This window comes from Furipterus horrens, unplaced genomic scaffold, assembly GCF_987537825.1.
Source record: "Furipterus horrens unplaced genomic scaffold, mFurHor1.1.pri manual_scaffold_4, whole genome shotgun sequence".
NCBI classification, from domain to species: domain Eukaryota; kingdom Metazoa; phylum Chordata; class Mammalia; order Chiroptera; family Furipteridae; genus Furipterus; species Furipterus horrens.
Genome location: NW_028327174.1, coordinates 50,039,384 through 50,060,249, shown reverse-complemented (window position 1 = coordinate 50,060,249; position 20,866 = coordinate 50,039,384). Strand labels below are relative to the sequence as shown.

General features: G+C 48.9%; 1 protein-coding gene across 1 annotated transcript; it reads right to left on the bottom strand.

The window, feature by feature from the left end:
- Nucleotides 1-309: 309 nt before the first annotated feature.
- On the bottom strand, nucleotides 310-10,046 carry DNAJC22 (DnaJ heat shock protein family (Hsp40) member C22). The gene is made up of 3 exons (XM_090275543.1): nucleotides 8,431-10,046; nucleotides 7,315-7,496; nucleotides 310-682 (listed from the first exon to the last, which is right to left on the bottom strand). Exons 1-2 carry the CDS (start codon nucleotides 9,268-9,270, stop codon nucleotides 7,317-7,319), a joined length of 1,020 nt encoding a protein of 339 aa, XP_090131669.1. The 5' UTR covers nucleotides 9,271-10,046; the 3' UTR covers nucleotides 310-682; nucleotides 7,315-7,316.
- Between the last annotated feature and the right edge of the window lie 10,820 nt (nucleotides 10,047-20,866).

The following is a 20,866-nucleotide window of genomic DNA, read 5'->3' as shown; positions in this document are numbered from 1 at the left end:
CAATGGGGCTTCTTTGTGGGGAGGCAGAAACGTTCTGGAATTAATGTTGATGTTTGCACAACATTATGAATATACTAAAATTCACTAAATTGTATATTTTAAAAGGGTGAATTTTATGGTATGTGAATTACATCTCAATAAAATTTATATATGAAGTCTTCATAGAAATATATATAAATGCTCATGACTCCATGAGGAAAAAAAAGAACAGTATAAAATTATATCTTGGATATGATGCAATCATGTAAAGTTAATTATGTAAATGTATGGGTGAGGACATAGAGATCATGAATAAATGAAAACAGACAGTTTGATGGTGGTGTATTTTTTATTGAGGGAGGATGGTGACCATTCCATTGTTCTTCAAGCCATTAAATATTTTCTCTTCTTCCCAAGATAGTGACCACAAGAGGGCACACAGAAGACCACAAACCAAACCATTTAACGCAAGCCTGGGCTAAAAAGAACCCAGAATCCAGTGTTGAAAGAAATCTTAGAAGTCATCTAAGTCCCACTTCCTCACGCTGGAAGGAAAAAACCGAGGACCTGCATGATGAAGTGACTCATCCAAAGTCAGCCAACTGGTCATCAAGAGGCAGAAGTAGAACCCCATCTCCTCACTTCTCCATCTGTGGTCTTTCTAACAAATTGCAGGGCTTCCTTAAACAGGGTGATGTTTAATCTGGAAAAGAGAAGATTTAGAGGGATATGAGATGAAGGGCCAGTTCTCACCAAGAGAGGGCTTTTAGTTGGTTTTTACTTTTTGTAGCAAAAGATGACTCGTCGTCGTCGGCAGCCGTCCGTCTCGAGAGACGATGGTGTAGCTTCTTAAGAGTCTATCTGCACTGCCGAGAATGGCTGTGCAGTTCGACTCGGGAGTGACATGGTATCTGTCTCCTCTCGTGTTGAATCGACATCTTGCGATGACGCTGGAGTGTCCTCTCCAGTGAAGCTGAAGCTACAGAGCCTGGGCAGGGTGATATGGAGGGTCTGCTGTTGCCCATGCAGCAGACCCACCCTCTCTTCGCAGCTGAAGGGTCCAAGGGAAAGACGGAGTCAATACAGCTTGGCTTCAGGTGCGCCGCAGGAGTTGCCGGTGTTGACTACAACGTCAAACCGCCTTAGGGACTCCGGCTCCGGATTTTCTGTCGGGGTTTACTCCCTTAGCCTTTCCCCTGAAGAGGTATGCCGCAAGGCAGCGGAGGTTTTTTGGAGTCAGAGTTTTCCTTCTCTGAAAAGATGACTAACCTAGAAAGAAATTATAGAAGCTAATTTCATTCCAATAGAAGAACTTCTTAACTATTACGGATATTCAAAAAGTGGAAAAGGTAGGAAATTTCCTGTTCAATAAAAGCCAAAATGGCCATCTCTAAAGCAAGCTACTCTCAAGATTCTGCACTAGATAGGTACTTGGGGTAGAGGCCTTCTCATTTCCCTTCCAACCCTTTCTGAAGGGTCTATATCCCTGGCTGGTATGGCTCAGTGGATTGAGTGCTGGCCTACAAACAAAAAGCCAGTTCAATTCCCAGTCAGGGCACGTACATGGGTTGTGAGCCAGGTCCCCAGTTGTGGGGGTGTGTGAGAGGCAGCCAATTGATTTTTCTCTCTCTCTCTTTCTCCCTCCCTCCCCCTCTTTCAAAAAATAAATAAAATATTGTTAGAATGTTTTAAAAAGAGGTTCTATAAATTTTTTAAAGACTTTATTTATTTACTCTTACAGAGAGGGGACGAGAGGGAAAGACAGAGGGAGAGAAACATCAGTGTGTAGTTGCCTTTCACCTGCCCCCAACTGGGGTCCTGGCCCGCAACTCAGGCATGTGCCCTGACTGGGAATAGAACCAGTGACCCTTTGGCTCATAGGCTGGCGCTCAATCCACTAAGGCACACCAGTCAGGGCAAATTTTTTATTTGTGGTAGTGGGAGAATACAAATTCACTGGATTTCATTAAATCAATTCAGGTAGAGACTAAGGAAGATTTCTTACTCGTTAGTCTTAGATTTTTGTTTGTTTGTTTATTTGTTTTTAATTTATTTTAGCCTTGGTCAGGTAGCCCAGTTGGTTAGAACATTGTCCTGATACACTAAGGTTGCAGGTTTGATCCCTGGTCAGGGTACATACTAAAATAGCCAATGAATGCATCAATAAGTGGAACAACAAATCAATGTTTCTCTTTCACTTGCTCTCTCTCCCCCCACCTTCCTTTCTTTATCTAAAATCAAGAAATAAAACTTTAAAAAGACAATATATATATTTTTAATTATTTTAGTGAATTTCTTCTTTCAGCTGATTTTCATTGTGTCAGATCCTTTGGGAAGCACAGTATGAGAAAATCAGTGATTATGTCCCAGGATTGGCATCAAAGTAGAATTTCCTTCCAGAAGTTCTAAATTTATATGATTTTATATCATTTCTTTATTTAAAAAAAAATAAAAAGGCTGTTTGCAACAACATGGACGGACTGGACCTTTAGGGCATTATGCTAAGTGAAATAAGTCAGACAGAAATAGAAATACCATATGATCTCATATATGGAATCTAAAAACAAAAATAAACAAGTTCATAGATACAGAGAACAGATGGGTGGTTGCCAGACTCAGGAGGTGGGGGAGTGGGCGAAACGGGTGAAGGGTGCAAACTTCCAGTTATAAAATTAGAAAGCCCTAGGGATGTAATGTACATCATGGTGACTATATTTAATTATACTGTATTGCATATTTTAAAATTGCTATGAGAGTAAATCTTAGAAGTTCTCATCACAAAACAACTTTTAAGCATGTATGGTGATAGATACTAACTGGACTTATTGTGAAGATTGTTTCACAATATATACAAATATTGAATCATGCTGTATACCTGAAATTAACATAATGTACTATAATTATACCTCAAATTTAAAAAATACCAATAGAAATAAAATGTCATGACTAATAGCATAAATTTATGTCACAACGATCAGAGTTTAAACACCAGTTTAGCTACTTACAAGTCATTGGGTAAATTACTTAATCTCCCTATGACTGTGTATTAATATATATAGTAGAAATAGGAATAACTTTCTCTGAGGAGTTGATGGAATTGCTTGATTGCCATCACTGTGTGTATTGTGCTTAACAAGTTGCCTAGAATCTAGAAATAGTTTAATAAAAGGTTTCTGCTATCCTTTATTTTAAAAAGGCTGGACTATACCACTGGCTGTTAGATATATCAACAGATGACTTCTGGGGATGGGTGGGTCATCTACTCCTAGCAAGGACTCTGTTTCAGTACTTGCTCACAGACAGGACAAGAAGGAATCCAAATATGGGTTAATCACACAGTTTTTTCTACTAAGAGGTAATAAACATTCAACCTCTTTCTCACTTCTCACCTAGTGCCCCAGCCCATACCCACTCCTGCCCGCACGTCCCGCAAAACAAAACAAAACAAAACAAAAAACTATCAACACTTAATACCAATCCACACTAAAGGGACCAATGGGGTAAAAGTTGGGTGGCACCTCAAAAATATAAATAGCTCTGCTTTTCTGAATAGAAGGGCTGAGACTACTGATATCAGGGGACAGCCTCCCTAATTGAAATGAATCTGCCAAACAAATAACAAGGGAGTTGTGCAAGGAGAACCTGCAGGTAAAAAGCGTATTTTGCCCTAATGGGGTAACTCAGTTGGTTAGAGCATGGTCCTGATACACCAAGGTTGCAGGTTTGATCCCTAATCAGGTGAATGCATGAATAAGTGGAACAACAAATTGATCTCTCTCTCTCTCTCTCTCTTCCCTTCCTTTCTCTAAAATCAAAATTTTTTTTAAATGTTAAGAAAAGGGGTACCTTACAAGCAGCTCCCCATCTCCTTCCCATGAAATTCACCTTACCCTCAGAGTTGTCTCATTCTGAGGCCTTCTGCCACCACAGTTAGCTCAGACAAGCTCTGCCCCACTTTAAAACTATAGTCCAAGAATGGCCACACGAAAACTACTTCCCTGCTTCCCCATAAACAGCTAAGAAAGCCTGGAATTTTCTTAATTATAAAACGAGAGAGAGAGGGGAGAGGGACCACTTGTAATCCTACCACCACAACACAATCCAGCACTTATTCACTTCTTTATAATCAATATTTGTATGCAATCATACAGTGATTTACAGGAAGCCAAAAGGAAATTTTGTAAAAAATACAAAATACTCTCTCAGAAAATTTGGCTTTTCAGGTAGAACCTCCATTCTATACCAATTAACCCATTAGACAGTTGAGCCCTATTTCTTTACACAGGTTGAAAAGGGGAAAGGGAGCTACTGGTTATAGTATTTGCTCACACCACATATGTTCTTTTTCCAACAGCAAACCTTTAGAAGTACCTAATATGATTTCAGTCATATGTGGAATCTAATGAACAAACTGAACTAATAAGGAAAATGGGCACTGACTCATAGATGGAGAGCAGGATGACAGCTGGGGCGGGGGAAGTGAGGGGTGGAAAGATTGAGCAAAAAGGAAAAAGGACTCATGGACATGGACAACAGTGTGGTGATTGCTGGGGGAAGGGGTGTATAAGGGGACTAAATGGTAATGGAAAAAATACAATTAAAAAATTTTTAAAGAAAAGAATGAAAGTACATAATATTATCTCAACTTTAAAGGAAACTAAAGTTGAAGAAACCCAAGACTATATTGCTAGAAAATCACAGAACCAGATTCAAATCCTAATCCTCCGACTCTAAAACCCATGTTCAATCAAAAGACAAGTCACAGATGGGGGTAAATATGTACAATACATAAGACAAAGTGTTACATTTTCTACCAAGCAAGGATAGCAACAAAACAAATTTTATAAAGACAAATATAAAGACAATTTTTTAAGACAGATGATAAGATCAGGCAGTCCATGGAAGATTAAATCCAAGTGCCCAATAAACATTTGACAAAAAAAAAAAAAAAAAAAAAGATATAAGTCTCTAGTTTTACTTATGTGGCTTTGCTATCAGAGTAATACTGACTTTGCAAAATGATTTTGAAAGTGTTTTTCCTTATATTTTACTATAAAGAATTTATGTGGTGTTGCTATTTTTTTTAATACTTGAAAAAATAATGAGTGACAAAAAAATGATGAGGGAGGGGGTTGGGTGGAGGTGGAAGAGGCTATGGGGGGGATAAATGGTGATGGAAAAAAATAAATAAAATAAAATAAAACAAAAGAAAGAGAAGACGCTAAACTTCCCCAGGAATCAGAAAAAGGCAAATTAAGGTAAGCAAAAACTATTGCTCACCCATCAATCTTGACAAAAATGTAAAATAGTGATTAACAGGCCATGCCAGTTACAAAGCAAAAGTCACTTTCTTACACTGCTAGTGAAAGTGTAAATTGTTACAATGTTTTCCTGACGTATCAATCAAAATTTAAAATATGCATTCTGTTTGACCCTACAGTGGTACTTATTGGAATCTAGCCTCAAAAAACCCAAAAAGGACCAGTATACATATTTAAAGATATTGTAGCCTTTTTCATGTTGAAAAAATAGAAATTGCTCTTCAATAGTTCCTATTTGAATAAATTAAAATATACCCATATTTTTTGCCCTGGTTGGTATGGCTCAGTTGGTTGAATGTCACCCCTCAAACTGAAAGATTGCTGGTTCAATTCCAGGTCAGGGCACATGCCTGGATTTTGGGCTGGTTCCTGGTTGGGGGCATATGAGAGGCAACCGATTGATGTTTCTCTCCCTCTCTTTTTCCCTCCCTTCCTTTCTCTGTAAAAATAAATAAATAAAATATTTTTAAAAATAAAATAAGATAGCACTTTACTTTAAAATGTATATACACCCATATTTTTGTAACAAAAACAGAATTTGAGAACAGTAAAATAATTTTCCAAATCAAGTAAAGCCCCTAATCACTCTTTTGCCTCTTTTACCTTATAAACTATTTTTAATATATTTACACTCTGCAGATGTAGTACTATATATCATGTTAATAAGTTACTAATTTATAGCCTATGAAAATGTCTCATTAAAATGCCTGTGATAATTTGACAAATTCTGTTTTTCAAAGGAAATGTATATCATTTCTGGCAACTTTAAAAGGGTGTCGAAGTTATTTTGGTCTTGAAATCATGGTATATAAATTCAGTGGGAAAAAATAGTTTTTTTATATGTGAATGCAAAGAAAAATAGTATACAAATTTCACTCCTCTCAATTGATTGAAACATTTTTTTTTAACTTGTAGAGAATACTAGCCAAAATAGTACGAGAGATATACACACATAAAAAGAAAAGCAAGAAAGCTGGAGTTAAGGTATATAATTTTAATATCCTGTGCCCGGTCTCCAGTCTTCCTCTGCATCCTGGACTGTTTCTTCCACACCTGGCTAGTAAGTGGGAATTAAGTAAGGTTTTCTTGAGATACTCAAGCTGCTGATTCCCTAGGGTTTCCCCCAAACCCTTATAAAGGCATATAAGATATAAAATCATGAATTTTTCTATGACTCCCCATAAAGCAATAGCATCTGTCCCATCTCCAATATCCCAATGCACTCTTATGACACATAGTTCAAAAACTGAACAAAGTGGATTTTGATATCTGTGTATCTGTGTAAGCTCCCAGGAAGCAAGGTGTCGCAGCTTCAGAATCAGATCCTAAGTTTGGAGAAGCCCTGAGAAGTCAACCAGTCCAACCACCCATGTAAAGCTTCAGGGCTTGCCACAACACTCCTCCAAGCAGAAGAGACTGTGATGTGGGACTGACTCCCCCCTACTCCACAGCATCTCATTCCTTCTTCGGAAAAGTGAAGCTCCTAGAAAGTTCTCCTATAAATGGAATTAAAATATTTTTCTGAAATGTTGAAGTTGAACATCAGCCTTACCTCTTAGTAATCCACAGAATAGATCAAATCCCTTTTGCCACAGAGTAACTTGTAAAATATTAGAACCTTCATATTTTTTCTTCAATCTCCTAATCCAGTGCTTTGCACATTATAAAAGAGATGTTAAATAAGCTTCCCCCCTTCACTCATCAATGAACCAGGGGTGGGATAAAGTGGTATATTCTCTAAAAGATATTTTATTGGTTTTATAATGTCTTTCATCTCACTTTATGGTTTTAAGAAAAAAATAGCCAGGAATACAATAACCAAGAACTCAGAAATTCAATACATAAATACATTCTTCCACCACAATAGCTTTCTCACCCCTTTAAAGTTTTCTCATCTCCTTACAAGAAGGTTCTTTAATGATGTTGGGTGCCCTCTGTGGGCAAAGCTGGGCTGGGAGAAGTTGCCCATCTCTGCCAGGAAGAGTCCATCCTCAGAGGGAAGTTTTCTACTCACCTCTAGAATCCCCTGGGCTTCCTGGGCTGACTCAGGACTTCATATGCAGCCTGGATCTCCAGGAAGTGCCTCTGAGCCTCTTCTGTCTGATGCCGGTTGTGGTCAGGATGCCAGGTCTTCACTAGCTCCCTGTATCTCTGATGTATTTCTTCATTTGTTGCCCCCTCTAAGAGACCCAAAACCTCAGGGAAACAGAAACTGACAAATTAGAATCCCATAAGTCGTCAGGGCACCTGGGCCTTTCTCTGCTCCCTTGTTAAATCAAGCTGGGATACCTCTGGGACTGGGTCCTATTTGACCATAGAAAAGGCCTAGAGCCTCACATTAGAATTCTAGCCATTTGAAACATGGACAAGCTCTGGATCTCATGGCAAGAATCAGAATTTGCCATTGATTACAGCTGCCTATTTTCCAATCTGGAACTTCACATCCCTGACAAGATCTCCTCCTTGCAAGAGAAATAAACATGAATGTCCACCAAAAACATGTACAGGAATGTTCATAGCAGCTCTATTCAGAATAGTCCCATATCAGAACTCAAATGTTCATTAACAATAGAATAAATAAATTCTGGTATAGTCATACAATGAGATACTATAAAACAATGAAAATAAGCAACTGTAAATTGCATACAACAGTATGAATAAATCTCACAGACACGATGTTGAATGAAAGCAGACACAAAAGAGTACATACTGAATGATTCTACTTAGATGAAGTTCAAGAATGGACAGAACTAATCTGTGGTAACAGAAGTCAGAAAAGAAGTTACCTCTGAGAAAAGGAGTATAGGCCGGGAAGGGGCACAAGGGACTCTTCTTAGGAATGGAAATATTCTATATCTTGATCTGAGTAGTGGTTACATAGGTCTATACATGAAATTAGTATACTTTATATGTGTTATACCTCAATAAAAAGTAAATAAAATACACATATTTTCCCCACTATTAGAGCCTCTGCGTCTTCACCCATTACTCAGTGAAACCCAAAGAAGTCAGGGCACCCTTCTGGGGTCTGACCCAGCAGACATGAAAACAGGACTTCCACATAAGGGCGTCAGCTCCAATAAGGCTTAGTCTAACTTCCAGACAGGAATGAGAAGGAAGAAAGCCTTACCTGGTAAGCCAGCTGACGCTTCTCATCCTGAAAACTGTGAACAAACTCATAGAGCTTCTCCCACTCCTGGAAGTAACCGCTGCTGAAGCCAAGATTCCCCACCAGCAGGCTCCAGACATGGTAAGGCAGAAGGAGGACAGACTCCATGAGGCGGCCAAGGAGGGGGAAGAAGCTGAACCAGCTCAAGAAGGAGCCAAGGGTCTCTGCCACGTAGCTGAGGGTGGCAGCTGTATTGCAGAAGGCACTGTATGCTAGTGGGCCCGTGAAAGCAAGGTAAGCTAAGCCCAGGCGGTAGAGCCGCACACTGAGTGTCTCTGACCCAACTGAAGCTTTGTAGCGACGATGTTTCTGGGCTGTGATGCTGGCCGCCAAGCTGATGGGCAGGATAGCTATGGGGCGGCCATAGAAGATAGGGGAAGTCAGAAATGCCACCCCTAGAGTGTTCTTAAAGTCGGAGGTCTGGTTGCCAACAGCAGCCACCAGCAAGACTCCTAAGCCAACTGCCAGTGGGAGGCCCACAATATAGAAGCTGGCCATGAAGGAAAGGCTAATGAGAGCCACAAGGCCAAAATAGATGCCCACTATCATCTGGGCAGCAAAGCGAATGGGACTCAGAGGAGGTGTCCCCCCTCCTGAACTCTGCCTCTGTCCCTGGGCTCTGTTGGCCTGAGCTACAAAGCTTGGGAGCTTCCAGAACTCCCAGAGCCAGCCCATCCCACCACCCCCCAGGGTAAGCATCCAGAGCAGTGCATGGCTGTCCCTGCCCAGGTACAGGTGGTGGAGCCCAGCAGGGCCCCCGATAGCCCAGAGGACATAGGTCACCAGGAGCCCCTTGGCCATCCTTTAGGGAAAGGATCTCAGAACAAGTCTAGTGACACCTGACATTGCTCAGAGTGCAGAAATCTGGCGTCCTCTGTGGGAATCATGGCTATGATGGCCCCAGAGTTATCCTTAGACCCTAGGAAATGGAAGAAAGCAGCCATAAGACTATGTCCAGGTCACAACACAGTAACCTTGTCTCCTTCCAATAATAGAGTCCAGATCTTCCTGAGTGTCCCTGAAATTCTGCTTCTCCCATAACCTTTAGACTAACACCACATGTCTGATTTTTACAACTACAGCAACTCCAAATTGAGGGGACAGGAATGTTTTAAATGCATTCACTTGAATAACTAAGAACTCAGCACAGGAACAAAAAAGTCAGAAGCTTAAAATTTCGACTCCCCCTCAGACCACTGACCCAGGGAATCACTCAAGGGGTAAACTGAATGCCCTCCTAAAGTTCCTGCCCGTTCCTACCCCCCAATTCCGACTGTGGCTGTCCTCAGACATTTGGCCAAGGTTTTAGCCCTTCTCCATCCAGCCTTCTCAGCTCTCCAGGCCATGCAATCTTCCCACAGGTCAAACTTGCAGAAGGTCCTGAATTCGCTCCACTTAAACAGCTCTGGAAAACTACATTTTGACCTAGACCCTGGCAGTCCACAAGTCAACCATCTCCTGTCAGGGCAGACTTGGAAAGTCTCTCCAACGCAGCCATAAATCCCCAGGCTATCAAACCAGATGCCAAAGTGGCCCGATGACCACCAGCCAGTCCCTGCTAGTCCCAGGGTGATCAGCCGTACCTGGGTACCCCGGCTCCCAGGCTCGTCAGACCAGTCATTTCCTAGGACCACAGTCAAAATGGCCCCTTCTCACTCCGCTCCCACTTTCATCCAAGTGGACTTTGCCTTTTTGTGTTTGCTGTGTCAAGGAAGTCAGATCGCTGTGGCCAGGCCCCTCCCTAAGGCCCTCCCTAGCCCCCTCGGGATCACCTGTCAGCCTCGGGCTCCTCTCTCCCGCCCTCTTGGATAGTCAGTTTAAGGTTTTCTGGGCGTACCCAGCCTCCTATCTCCAAGGGGCGGGAGAAGTGCCCAACTCCAGGCCGAGCACAACTGCACCGTGACACCGCGGCCGCCAGGTGGCACTGCTGCTTACATAAGGGCCCGGCAGGTACCCTGAATCACCTAGGCCAGTTTCCCGGGCAAAGCAGCAGCCCCCTATAAAGGCAAAAATAGGCTCTCGATCGCCCCTTTCCACTCCCACAAATGAGAGGGTGACGCCTCCGTGTCCTTAAACACTGCCTCGGATGGCTCCACTTCCAATTCCTCTACGGCAGAAACACCCGAAGACAGGCTCCGGAGAGAGACTCCCTCCACCCCTCCGCGCACACACACACACACACACCCCCACAACACACACACGCCAAAGTTTGCCTCACTGCCCTGTTCCAGGCGTGCCAGTCAGGGGTACTACATCTAGACCTGAACCTGACACCTGGGGAGCCTCTCGATCCAGCAGGAACCCCAAGTCGGCTGTATTCCGCCAGCTACGGCGAAACGGCGAACCAGGAGCAAAAGGGGAGAGGGAATGATGGGCGGCCCAGCAGGACAGCAAGGCCGCAGCCGAGAATCGTCTGCCTTCCTCCCGCCTCGATGCTGGGATGGAGTTGGGGTGAAAGATGCCTTCATTTTAGTATCTTGGGCTCCAATCCTGGTTCTGCTCTGTGACCTTGGCCAAATCACGCCGCTTCTGGGGACTGTTTCCTCCTCTGTACGGGAACGGCTTGGCTCTCCAAGGCCTCCCAGCCTTGACTTGGGGGTGGGCTGGACCTGGTGATCCTCACCCACGTCACCTCCCTGCAGTTGGCAGTTTCTGTGCCCTCCACAACCCCAGGCCCCTCCGTCCTTACCCCAGCCCGGGGAAAGAAGAGGGCGCTCCCTACTGCGGGTTAGAGCGCTTTGTGGGGCCAGGGCTGAGAGGGGTCCCAAAGAGACGCGGGAGCCGCCAGCTAGGGGGTGGGGCGGACCCGGACGCTGAATAATGAATGAGACTTAATTGGGCCCGCACTGCGAGGCGGCTCACTAAGCTCAGCAAACAGCTCTGGCGGCGGCCGCCGCCGCTGCACAAATAAACTATCTCCAGGCGCAGGGATAGGGGCAGAGGAGGCAGCGGCTGGAGAGGGAAGGAAGGGCAGGCCGCCCAGGCCCCTGAACCACGGGCGAACCCAGGAGTGCGGGGTTGCGCTGGCCTCCCAGAGAGGAGGCTCAAGGCTCTAGCTCAGGAAGCCGAGGACTGGGGAGGGAGAGAAGTGGACCGTGCGGTGGCAGCCAGGGGCCCCAGGGCGAACCGAGCGCGAGGAAAAGATGGAGAAACGAGTGGAGGGAGGAGGAGAGAGGGAGAAGTGAGAGAGGAAAAGGCTCACCGGGGGAGGGGTTGCAGCGGGGCCGAGACGGGAGAAGAGATGTTACCGGGAGGAAAGGGAAGAGCGATGGAGGAACAAGCGAAGGGAGGCTCCAGGGGCCGAGAAAAGAAGAATTGGAGAAGAGTCAAGGAGAGGGATGAGAGCTGACCAGAATGAGAACAAGAGGGCGGCGGGGCTGGCGGGAGGCGCCCCTGCCTCCGCCTCGGCCCGCCGCGCTCCCGCCCTAGCGCTCTCTCCAGTCCCCCGCACTCACTTTGTCACAATTACGGCGCCGTCACTCGGCCCGGATTGTTTTCCCCAAATTGTGGTTCTATAAACTGGTGCGGGGTGGGGAGTTGGGGGATCCGACAAGCTGAAGTGGGAGCGAGGGTCTGAGCTGCGCTGGGGGCGTGGTGGTGTATTTACCAAGAATCGGACCCGGGGCAGGCAGGTGAATTCAGAGGCCCACGCGGGAATTCCAGCTGCCTCCCCAGCCTCGTCGCTGACCCCGATTTTAACCTTCCTGGTTCTTTTCAGGCACGCTGACTCGGTTTCCCCAACAGAGAACTGCGAGAATTGCAGGGCAGGGGCGGTGGAGGCAATTGTTGGTTGGGGCCTAAAACTCCTTGCCCACTCCATTCTTTTTTGTTCTCCGCTACTCGTGTCACAGTGAGAGGGGCAATCTAACCCAGTTCAGCCCCTCTGAATGTCTAGACTCCCACTCCCTGTTCGGCCCCGCCCTCTAGCCTGTGGCTCCGCGCTGCTAGGTGCCCCACGCCACTTTGCTGTCCCTCAATTCCGCAAACATCTGTTGCGCTCCCACTGTGAATTAGAGCCTTGCCAGCCAACAGCCCCCCACACACCCCCAGCCAACAACTCTCCCGCGACACCCGCCCCTTCCCGGCCAGGCCGGCCTGTCGGCTCCGTGACAGCCGCCGCCAAAGCCCAGGCCCCGCGGGAGCGGTCGCAGAGGAGCCGCCGCCTGGCTGGCTCCGGCACCGGCCTCCCCCGCGGCTCCAGGGGCAACGGAGGGTAGCGGCCGCTGAAGCGAGACCTGAGCCGGCCCGCAGAGTTGGCAGAGCTGAGCAAGGGAGGAGGGGACCCCTGGGCGGCCTTAGGCCTGTCATTATATTGCCCTGGGGTTCGCCGGGGCAGGGACCCTGCCTGGCTCCACGTGCCTGGGACGCGTTTGGCTCCCAGAGCCCCCTCCCCCACTCTGCGTGATTTACACCCGGCTCCGCGCAGCGGCCGCTTCCCAATCAGGAATATCGACCCCGGGCGGGGCCCCCGGGCCGCATCGATCCCTCAAAGACTCGGGATTTAAAAATGTCAAATTTGCCTTTTCCAGGAGGGCGGAGGGGATGAGGGCCCGGAGAAGGGCGGCTTGGAGTGGGGCGGACAGCCGGGCATCGACCAGGCACCTGTGCCCTGAATGAGAAGCGTCCTGGCCATGGCCGGGCCCTGACATTGCCTGGCCATCCCTGGGTTGCAGTAGCCTCTAGATGGGAGCAGGAAGGAAGCCCTACTCCCTCTCTTCATTCCAATGGGCTTTACTGTTGCCCTGGGGTACTCCCAGAGGAAGAAGCCCCAGAGGAACATAGAGAGACCTCCAAATGTAGGGAGACAAATTTGGAAAACATCCCTAAATGTGGAGACTTGCAGACACAAGGCAGAGGGCTGCAGAAACAAAGATGCAGAGGCTCTAAGAGATACCTTCACTATAAGGAGTAGCAAGGCAAAGGGAATGTGGCTGAAAGACACACTGAACCAAACAGAGACCAGATATCCAGAATCACCCTAAATCTCTGTCCTGTAAGGAGCAATCTTTTGGTGTGTTTGAGAGTGGGGAGGAGAGTGGAGACAAAGTCAGGTAATGAGAGTTATTAAGAAGAGGAATTAGAATATGATTAGCGTTATCCTCCCAAGTGTCAACTAGTAACTGGATCTGAGATCCAAAAGGTCAGAACCCCAGGAGCCACTAGCCCAGGCCAAGAAGTGGGCTGTCTTGGAGGACTGATAATCTGCCTCTTCCCTTCCTGAGATCCATCTCCTCTGATCACCACCAGCCTGGGAAAGCCAGATGGGTTGAGATCATAACTAACATTAGAGACTAGATATGTGATGGAGACTGTGTGTGGACTCTAGAAAACTGGTAGAAGCCACTTCTTCTCCCAGGACTCAGCAACTGGGTCTCCAGACTGGGAAAAAAGATATCCACTATTTTCAGGAAGCTTGGGAAAAGGATGACGTTGGAGGTGGAGGTGGTGAAAGGGAGCAATGGTCCTGACCAGCATTCTCACAGGTAACATCTACCTCCTGACCCCCAGCAGCACACCTCAGCTCTCACTGTGCACACTGCCATTTCCTACAGAACTGAAAACAGAGAGTTGACAGTAAATGTTGGGGGGTGGGGGGACAGACACACAGGGAGAGGCAGCAGCTCATCCTCAGACACTCGCAGCTCACACCTCCACTGACAAAATCAGGCTGTCACATCCCTAACACTGACACACACTGGCACTGCCCCCTGTGCGAGATCTACACCCATCAATCCCTGTCACACACCAGCTCTGTGTGCGCAGACACGCACAATTTCTCCCAAGTCAGGCAGAAGCTCCAATCCTAAGGCCTGTCTACACCCTTTCTTCACATCTCAGACCTTAAAGAGCCTAATCTGAAGAGAGGATCTAGGTCCCTGACCCTGCTCCCCAAATTTTGCAACCAGTGCCAGCCCCAACAGCTGAAAGGCCAAGGTCTAGAAGTCGAATGCCAGGATCGAGGCCAAGAACGAGGAGCTGACCAGGCAGTGAGGCTGTTAAACGCCTCTTTCTCTCTCCTGCCACAGGCCTCTTCCTGGCACGTCGACTCTCGGCCCGCCCGGCCCGCCGCCCGCCTGTCAGTCGAGTAATGAATGCGCGCTCGGGGCCCGCCCCGCCCCCCTCAGTCGTCCATCACTGCCAGCACCGCCCACCTCTCTGCGGCTCGCAAGGAGGGTTAAGCGGTCCAGGCGGCAGGAGCCCCTCTCTCCCTACCTCGACCACTAATTGTCAGATTGAGATGTTGATTTGTCAGCTGGAAGCTAGCGCCAAAGAATCCGCAGTAAAAACGGGGACTCCTTGAACTTCCTCTAGGTTCCATTCCGGCTCGCTCAGCCTTGGAGCTTTTCCAGATTTGATGTGGGTGGGTTGGATTTTACTTAAGAGATGGGATTATAGAAGCGTAGTATCAGTCTATTCTGACAGAGGAACAGCAGGCTACAGACCCTCAGTTTTCCTAAAGGGGCTCGTCCTACGCTCAGTTCCGCTTGTACAGACCCAAGACTCTGGCCTTCGGTCCCCCAGCCTCCTAGCAGTGGATGTCTGGGCCAACAGCCTCTCCTCTCCTGAAGCTACGTCTCCGCTTCCTCACTGGAAGCCCCCAGGCAGAGGTCCCCAGCCCGCCTTCAGGGAACCCTCGAGGCCGTATCCTGCCCTCTCTCCTCCAGCGGCCTCCAGTCTCTCGCAGCCCTTCATTCTCCCGCAGGAGGTTGCAGGTCTGCCCTCGCTTTGCCCTAAGAGCCTAGGCTAGGCTGCAGTCCCAGCCCCGCCCTCTTCCCAGCACAGGTCCGGGAGCTCTCCCGGCGGCCCGCTGAGTGACGGGCCGCCGGTGATTATGCAGAGCGGGGAGCAGGGTGCGCCGCGGGCGGCAGCGCTGACCCTTCACATTTCCGATCCGCCGGGACCCTCATCCATCCGAAGCTGCTCTTTGTCTGGCCGCCTAATTGCCGGCGGACAGGATGGATGGTGGGACCGACAGCCGCGGAATCCCTAATAAAGGCCGCGGCCGCCGGGGAGGGAACGCGGGAAGGAGGGGGAGCAAGAACGAAGGGATGGAAGGAGGTGGGAGGAAGCACCGGGCCGCGGCCGCCAAATCAGGGCCGCTACGCGCAGCACACAAGCGAACCAGGCTGGCCTACGGTGCAGGGCCAGGAGCCCCGGGTCCGGGAGCGGTGGGTGTGGGGCTCGTTAAGCCTCCTGCTTTTTGGGGAAGAGGAAAAAGCTAGGGCCCTGGGCACAAAGAGCATCCTAGGGCCGACATCGCTTAGCCCAGCCCTCGGGGCTTTGAGCTCGACGCTGCCTCCTGGGCTCTGGGCCCTCACCAGACATCACCCCTCCCTCGGCGCCCTGCACCACTCCTCACCACTGCTCACCTGTCGGTCTCTCAGCGCCGGCCCCAATATCCCGGCGGAGAAATGAGGGTTCTGACAGCTGTCTGTGCAGCCGCTCGCCACATTTCATTAATTAGAGACTGGAGTGGGAGGACGCTGGGGACGGTGGGGACGAAGGGATCGCAAAAGGAGATAGAGAGGAATGTTAGGGCGAGGAGCTGAGCCTGACCTGGAGCCAAGGGCTGCAGAGGCAAGTCAGCAGCGAGCTGTGGCCTGACAGACACCTTGGAAGCAATCTCCACCCCCTCCCTGTGGAGCCAGGGGTCTGCGGGCACTGGAGCAGTCCTCTGAACCCAAGGCTATACTGAACTGGGGTGTCAGGGGCTCCTGTGGCAGATGAGTGGAAACCTTATGCTGGGAGGTGCACTCACCCTCTCCCCCGCGGCTGAGGTCTATGGACCCTCTGTGCAAGGGGGTGAAGGGCGGCGAGCAGGCTCTAGGGTTATGACTGTTTTCTCAACTGGTGGTGGGAGGAGGAGAGAGGTCCTTAGTCCTCTTGGCCAACTCTCTTTTGCCTCTTGAGCACATTTTCCTTTGGTTCTTTGTTTTCTTCTCCCTCCCATCTGAACACCACTTCTCTGCAGCTACTGTCCACCGACATCTGTTAGGCAGCAATTTAGCACCCCTTTGGGTGTCAGTCTCTGTAGGGGTCACACAGCCAATTACTTGTCCTGTTGGCTTCACACACAGGTCTCCCCTGCAACAGGTGTTCAAATCCTGCTCCCCACTCCTGCCCTGCTTCTCTCACCCTTCCGCTGCCTCCGGTGCTTCTTCTCCAGGGCACCAAGAAGGAAGCCAGGAGATTAGAACTCTAGTTTTAGAGCTGCCACTTACAGGGCCCCAGTTTCCTCATCGGTAAAATGGAGACAATATAACCACCTCTCAGGGTGCTGCGAGGATGCAATGAGAACTTGCATGTAAAAGCCCTAACATACAGTAAGTACTCAATAATGTTATTTCCATTTCCATGCTATGAGATGGGCAAAGTTCCTTTCTCTTCCTATGGGGTCTGGTACCAGGCAACCCAGGCTTTTTCCAATCCTGTGTCATCTTAAATATGGGAGCTGAAAGCCTGAATGTGTGTTTGAGGTGGGAAGAAGGAGAACCACACCATGAATGACCCTAAAAGGCGAGGAAGTAAAGAGTGCCAGGTGTGTGTGTAGGGAGGTGCTTCCTTAGATCTTAATATAACATCAACCAGCTGGTTTCTCTCCTCTTACAGATGAGGAAACTGAGGTTTGTGGAGATTATACTGCAAATGACCAGGGGCGGATCACACTGCCAGTCTCCCTCCTATGAGCCCTTTATTGCTCATTTCCTCACCTCCTTTTCCCCTTGAGGCTATCTGGGTACGTGATAAGGAGTGTGGGAGAAGGAACAAAAAGAGAGAACCTTCAAGAAGCCAGGGCCTTTCTGCTAGACTTCATAAAATTTTAACATGAAAACTTCCACAAAGTAGAAGGCACATATTACATGCAAATCTTATGCTAATCACATGCTAATCAAAAGTCTGATCCTCAGAACTCTGAGGAACACCTTGCTGGAAACCCTGGGGGAAATTCTTGGGAGAGCCCTGGGTTCCAGGACAGGATGGATTCCATTTAGAGTGAGGTTATGGAATTAGGATTCAATATTAGGATAGGAGAGGAGTCAAGTGTATAATATGGAGTTAGGGTCAGAGTCAGTGCAGAGTCAAGGGTGGAAGTTAAAACAGGATTCAGACTGCGATTTCATATAAGGGAGCCTAGGGGACGCCTTAAAGGCTTCCTCTCCCCTCTTCTCCCCCATCGGCCTTGTTCCAACCTCTACTGCTCCTTCCGTGTCCTGTAGCACAACCTTCTCTGTCTACTTCCCATTCCCAACTATATCACCTCCCTGGGGCCTCCCAATTTGTCTGTCTTAGGAGCTCTGGGTAAATCATCCCATATTCCAGCCTGGGTCCCAGAACTTCTTCTTGAGCCCAGACACTTGGCTTCTGACCTCAGGAGCATGGACTGGTCTTAACCCTACCCAGATCCCTCCTGGTGACAGCTGCAGGGGAAGCAATAAGGACCTGGTAAGCTGGCAGTTTCATTCCAAGAGTGTGGGGGAAAGAGCAACAGAACATGAATAAATTCATGGAGCTGGCCCCTCGGCTCCCTGTGAGCCAAGCCTGCTCCCCCCACCATACACACCCTATGCTGCCTGCAGCCCTGCTGGTTACCGCAGCTCATAGCCTGAGCTGGGGATAGGAGGAGAAGGGAAGCTCAAGAGAAGAGGGCTAGGATCTGAAAGGGGCTGAAGTGAGGGGCTCAAAAGGGGGGACTTGGTGAGTAGGAGAACAGGGTGGGGAGTGGAGCTGAACAAAGATTATCCCTGTGAGTGGAGGGAATAGGGAGGAGGAAGGAGAAGGGTGGCAGAACTTGGGTCAGTGGGGCTTGAGGATTGGGCAGGGGAGGCTGATGTGAGCACTGGCCTGCTCTCTCCTCTCTGATCCATCCATCATACAGCCTGGGGGAGCAGATCCAGAATTAAACGTGCACGGGGTGACATGGCCCTCACCCACCCCCCAACTCCAGGAAGACAAATGGTGACAAAGACCTTGAATAAAATTTGTATTTATGTTTGGAGGAGGAGGCCCCTCCCCCACTGACTGCCAATTCTTTCTCTCCCAACCCTTTCAAGCATGTAGGGGCTTCCCTCCACACAGGCCCAGCCTCAGCAACTTCTTTCTCTCTGCACCTTTATGGGCTGGGAGAGGCAAGAAAGGGGTACAGGAAACAAGAAATGAAGAAATCACCTTCACCCAGTAATCATGCTGCAGTGTGCCTCGTGCCCTCCATTTTACACATGATATTTCCATCTTGGCTTATCCTAGTCTCTAAGAGTTCCTTTGCAGCTGTCCACCTTCAGGGTCTTCAAACATCCCCACTTTGCCAGTCCTGGAGCCCCTTCTCCAAGCCTCTGGCCCTAGGGTTCCTGTAAGCAAGCATTTTCCCTCAGAGAGGCCAGACCCTAAGGAAGAATGCAGCCACTAGCTTTTTCTCTGGATTCTGACCCCTAACAGAGCAGGATCTATCAAAGCTTGCATTCCCTCTTGGTCACCCTGAATGGCAGACACAGTCACCTCTTATGGGAGGCTGCCTAGCACTTAATCTGCATTTTGGTTATAGTAATTTGCATAACCAACTTCAACCCCCCCCCTAAAATATTTATTATGTGGGGTCCAACTTCTCTGGGTTTCTGTGTAACCATAGACCTATAAGGAAGGGGGAAGGAAGGTGGCAGAGATTCTAGGGCTGGACAAAATTTGGGACTAGGGCAGGGCTGGAGCTAGGCTGGGCTGGGCAGAGCAAGGGATAAGAGCTGCCTTCTGACTGTTTTCCCCAGTATACTCTCTACCCAGTCTTGAGATGGCATTCATAGGGTCTCATATTTAAAGACTAAGAGAAAGACAAATACAAAACATTCCTTCAAATAGCCCTCAAACACACGCACACAAACATACACAAAGACAACACAATTCACAATCCCACTCGCCCAAGGACACACAAGGCCAGGGTCCCATGGCCATGTCCTCACCTGCCAGCACACTGTCACAATGCACAGGTCCAGAGCCTACCACTCTGCTGAAGAACTGCCCCGCCCCCTTGTCTTCCCCACAGTTGATATGTCACATTGGAGTCCGAACACGGACCTGGGTGTCTCTCTGCAGCACGCCATTTCCATTTCTCTCTCGATCTGTCAACCTGTCCTGTCTCCTGTCTCTCTCTCTCTGTCTCTGTCTCTGTCTCTCCCTCTCCCATTCTGGGGCTGTCAGTTAGTCTCTTTGCCAAGCTTTGTCTCTGTCTCTGCATCTCTATCTGGCTTTCTGTCTCTTTGATTTCTGTCCTTCCATTTCCTGCTTTCCTGTCGGTTTGCTGCTGGCTTCCACAGGCTGGTCTGTTTTCTCACTCTCTCTTACTCCCTCCCTCTCTCGGCTGCACTGCGCTCCCTAGCACTGGGGGTCGAGGGTAGAGGTGGCTGGATATTTGCCTTTTCTAGTTCAAGCTAACGTGTACTGTTGAACCCTTTACCATACGATTGACATTCCCATCACGGCCACTGAGATGTGTAAGTGGCGAATTTCTTTTTTCTCGCCTCTTGTTCGTTTGTTTGTTGAATTTTCTTTTTCTTTTTCTTTTTTTTTTTGGGGGGAGCCTCTTTTAGCTGGGGAATCCACCTCTGTTTTTTCTGTGTGTATATCTCAGCCCCTTTTTCATCCCATCGCTGTCTCTGGTTTCTTCTGGGCTCTGGAAATATCCAAGTCGGGGTAGAGGCTGAAAGTAAGGCTAGGTGGGAGCAGTGAACCCCTGCAGAATCCGCTCAGGATCAACCAAGAGGCGGGGGTCCGCGGGTGGGGGCCGCTGCCTGCCCCGCCCCCGCGCTCCCCGCTCTGGGCGCCAGGGGTCGCTCCGCCCCGGGTCGCTTATAGCGGCTCTGGGCGCGCGGCTGCTCACACCACCCGCACGGCCGCCCTGGGAGGGAGGAAAGGAAGGTTAGGGACGCAGGGAGGGAGTGCGCTAGCAAGAGAGACACGCGGGGCCCGGGCTCCTAGCAGAGGCTGGGGCCGCGACTGGGGTAGAAAAGGTGGATCAGTGCTCTCCAAGAGCCAGAGCGCAAACCTATGAGGAGGTCGCATCCGGTGGGTGCTACCCTCAGCGCAGAGCCCGGGACGTCCAGAGAGCGGAGAATAGTCCCCGCTCCGGGCCAGGAGAGATCCGTCTGAGTAACTGGAGACTAGGCTCCGCCATCCATAAGAAGCTGTCCAGAGAGCAAGCATCCTAGATTTGTAAGAAACCAGCCGCCAAAGAAGCCGCAGATGTCAGACGCCCGGGAACGTTAGGCTGAACCGGAGAATAATAGAGGACCACGGGCTCTGAACAGTCGGGAACTGCCCCTGGCCCAACCCACATGGGACCTCCGTCTTGACGGAAGGTTCGGGGAACCGCACCGCTGAAGGAAGAGCCTGCAAGGGCGTGGGGGCCAGG

Excerpts from the sequence above, each read along its gene's own strand:
- DNAJC22 (XM_090275543.1), bottom strand. The coding sequence starts at position 9,270 with ATGGCCAAGGGGCTCCTGGTGACCTATGTCCTCTGGGCTATCGGGGGC. Across the intron at positions 7,497-8,430 it reads AGCGTCAGCTGGCTTACCAG|GTTTTGGGTCTCTTAGAGGG; the intron begins GTAAGGCTTTCT and ends TGTTTCCCTGAG.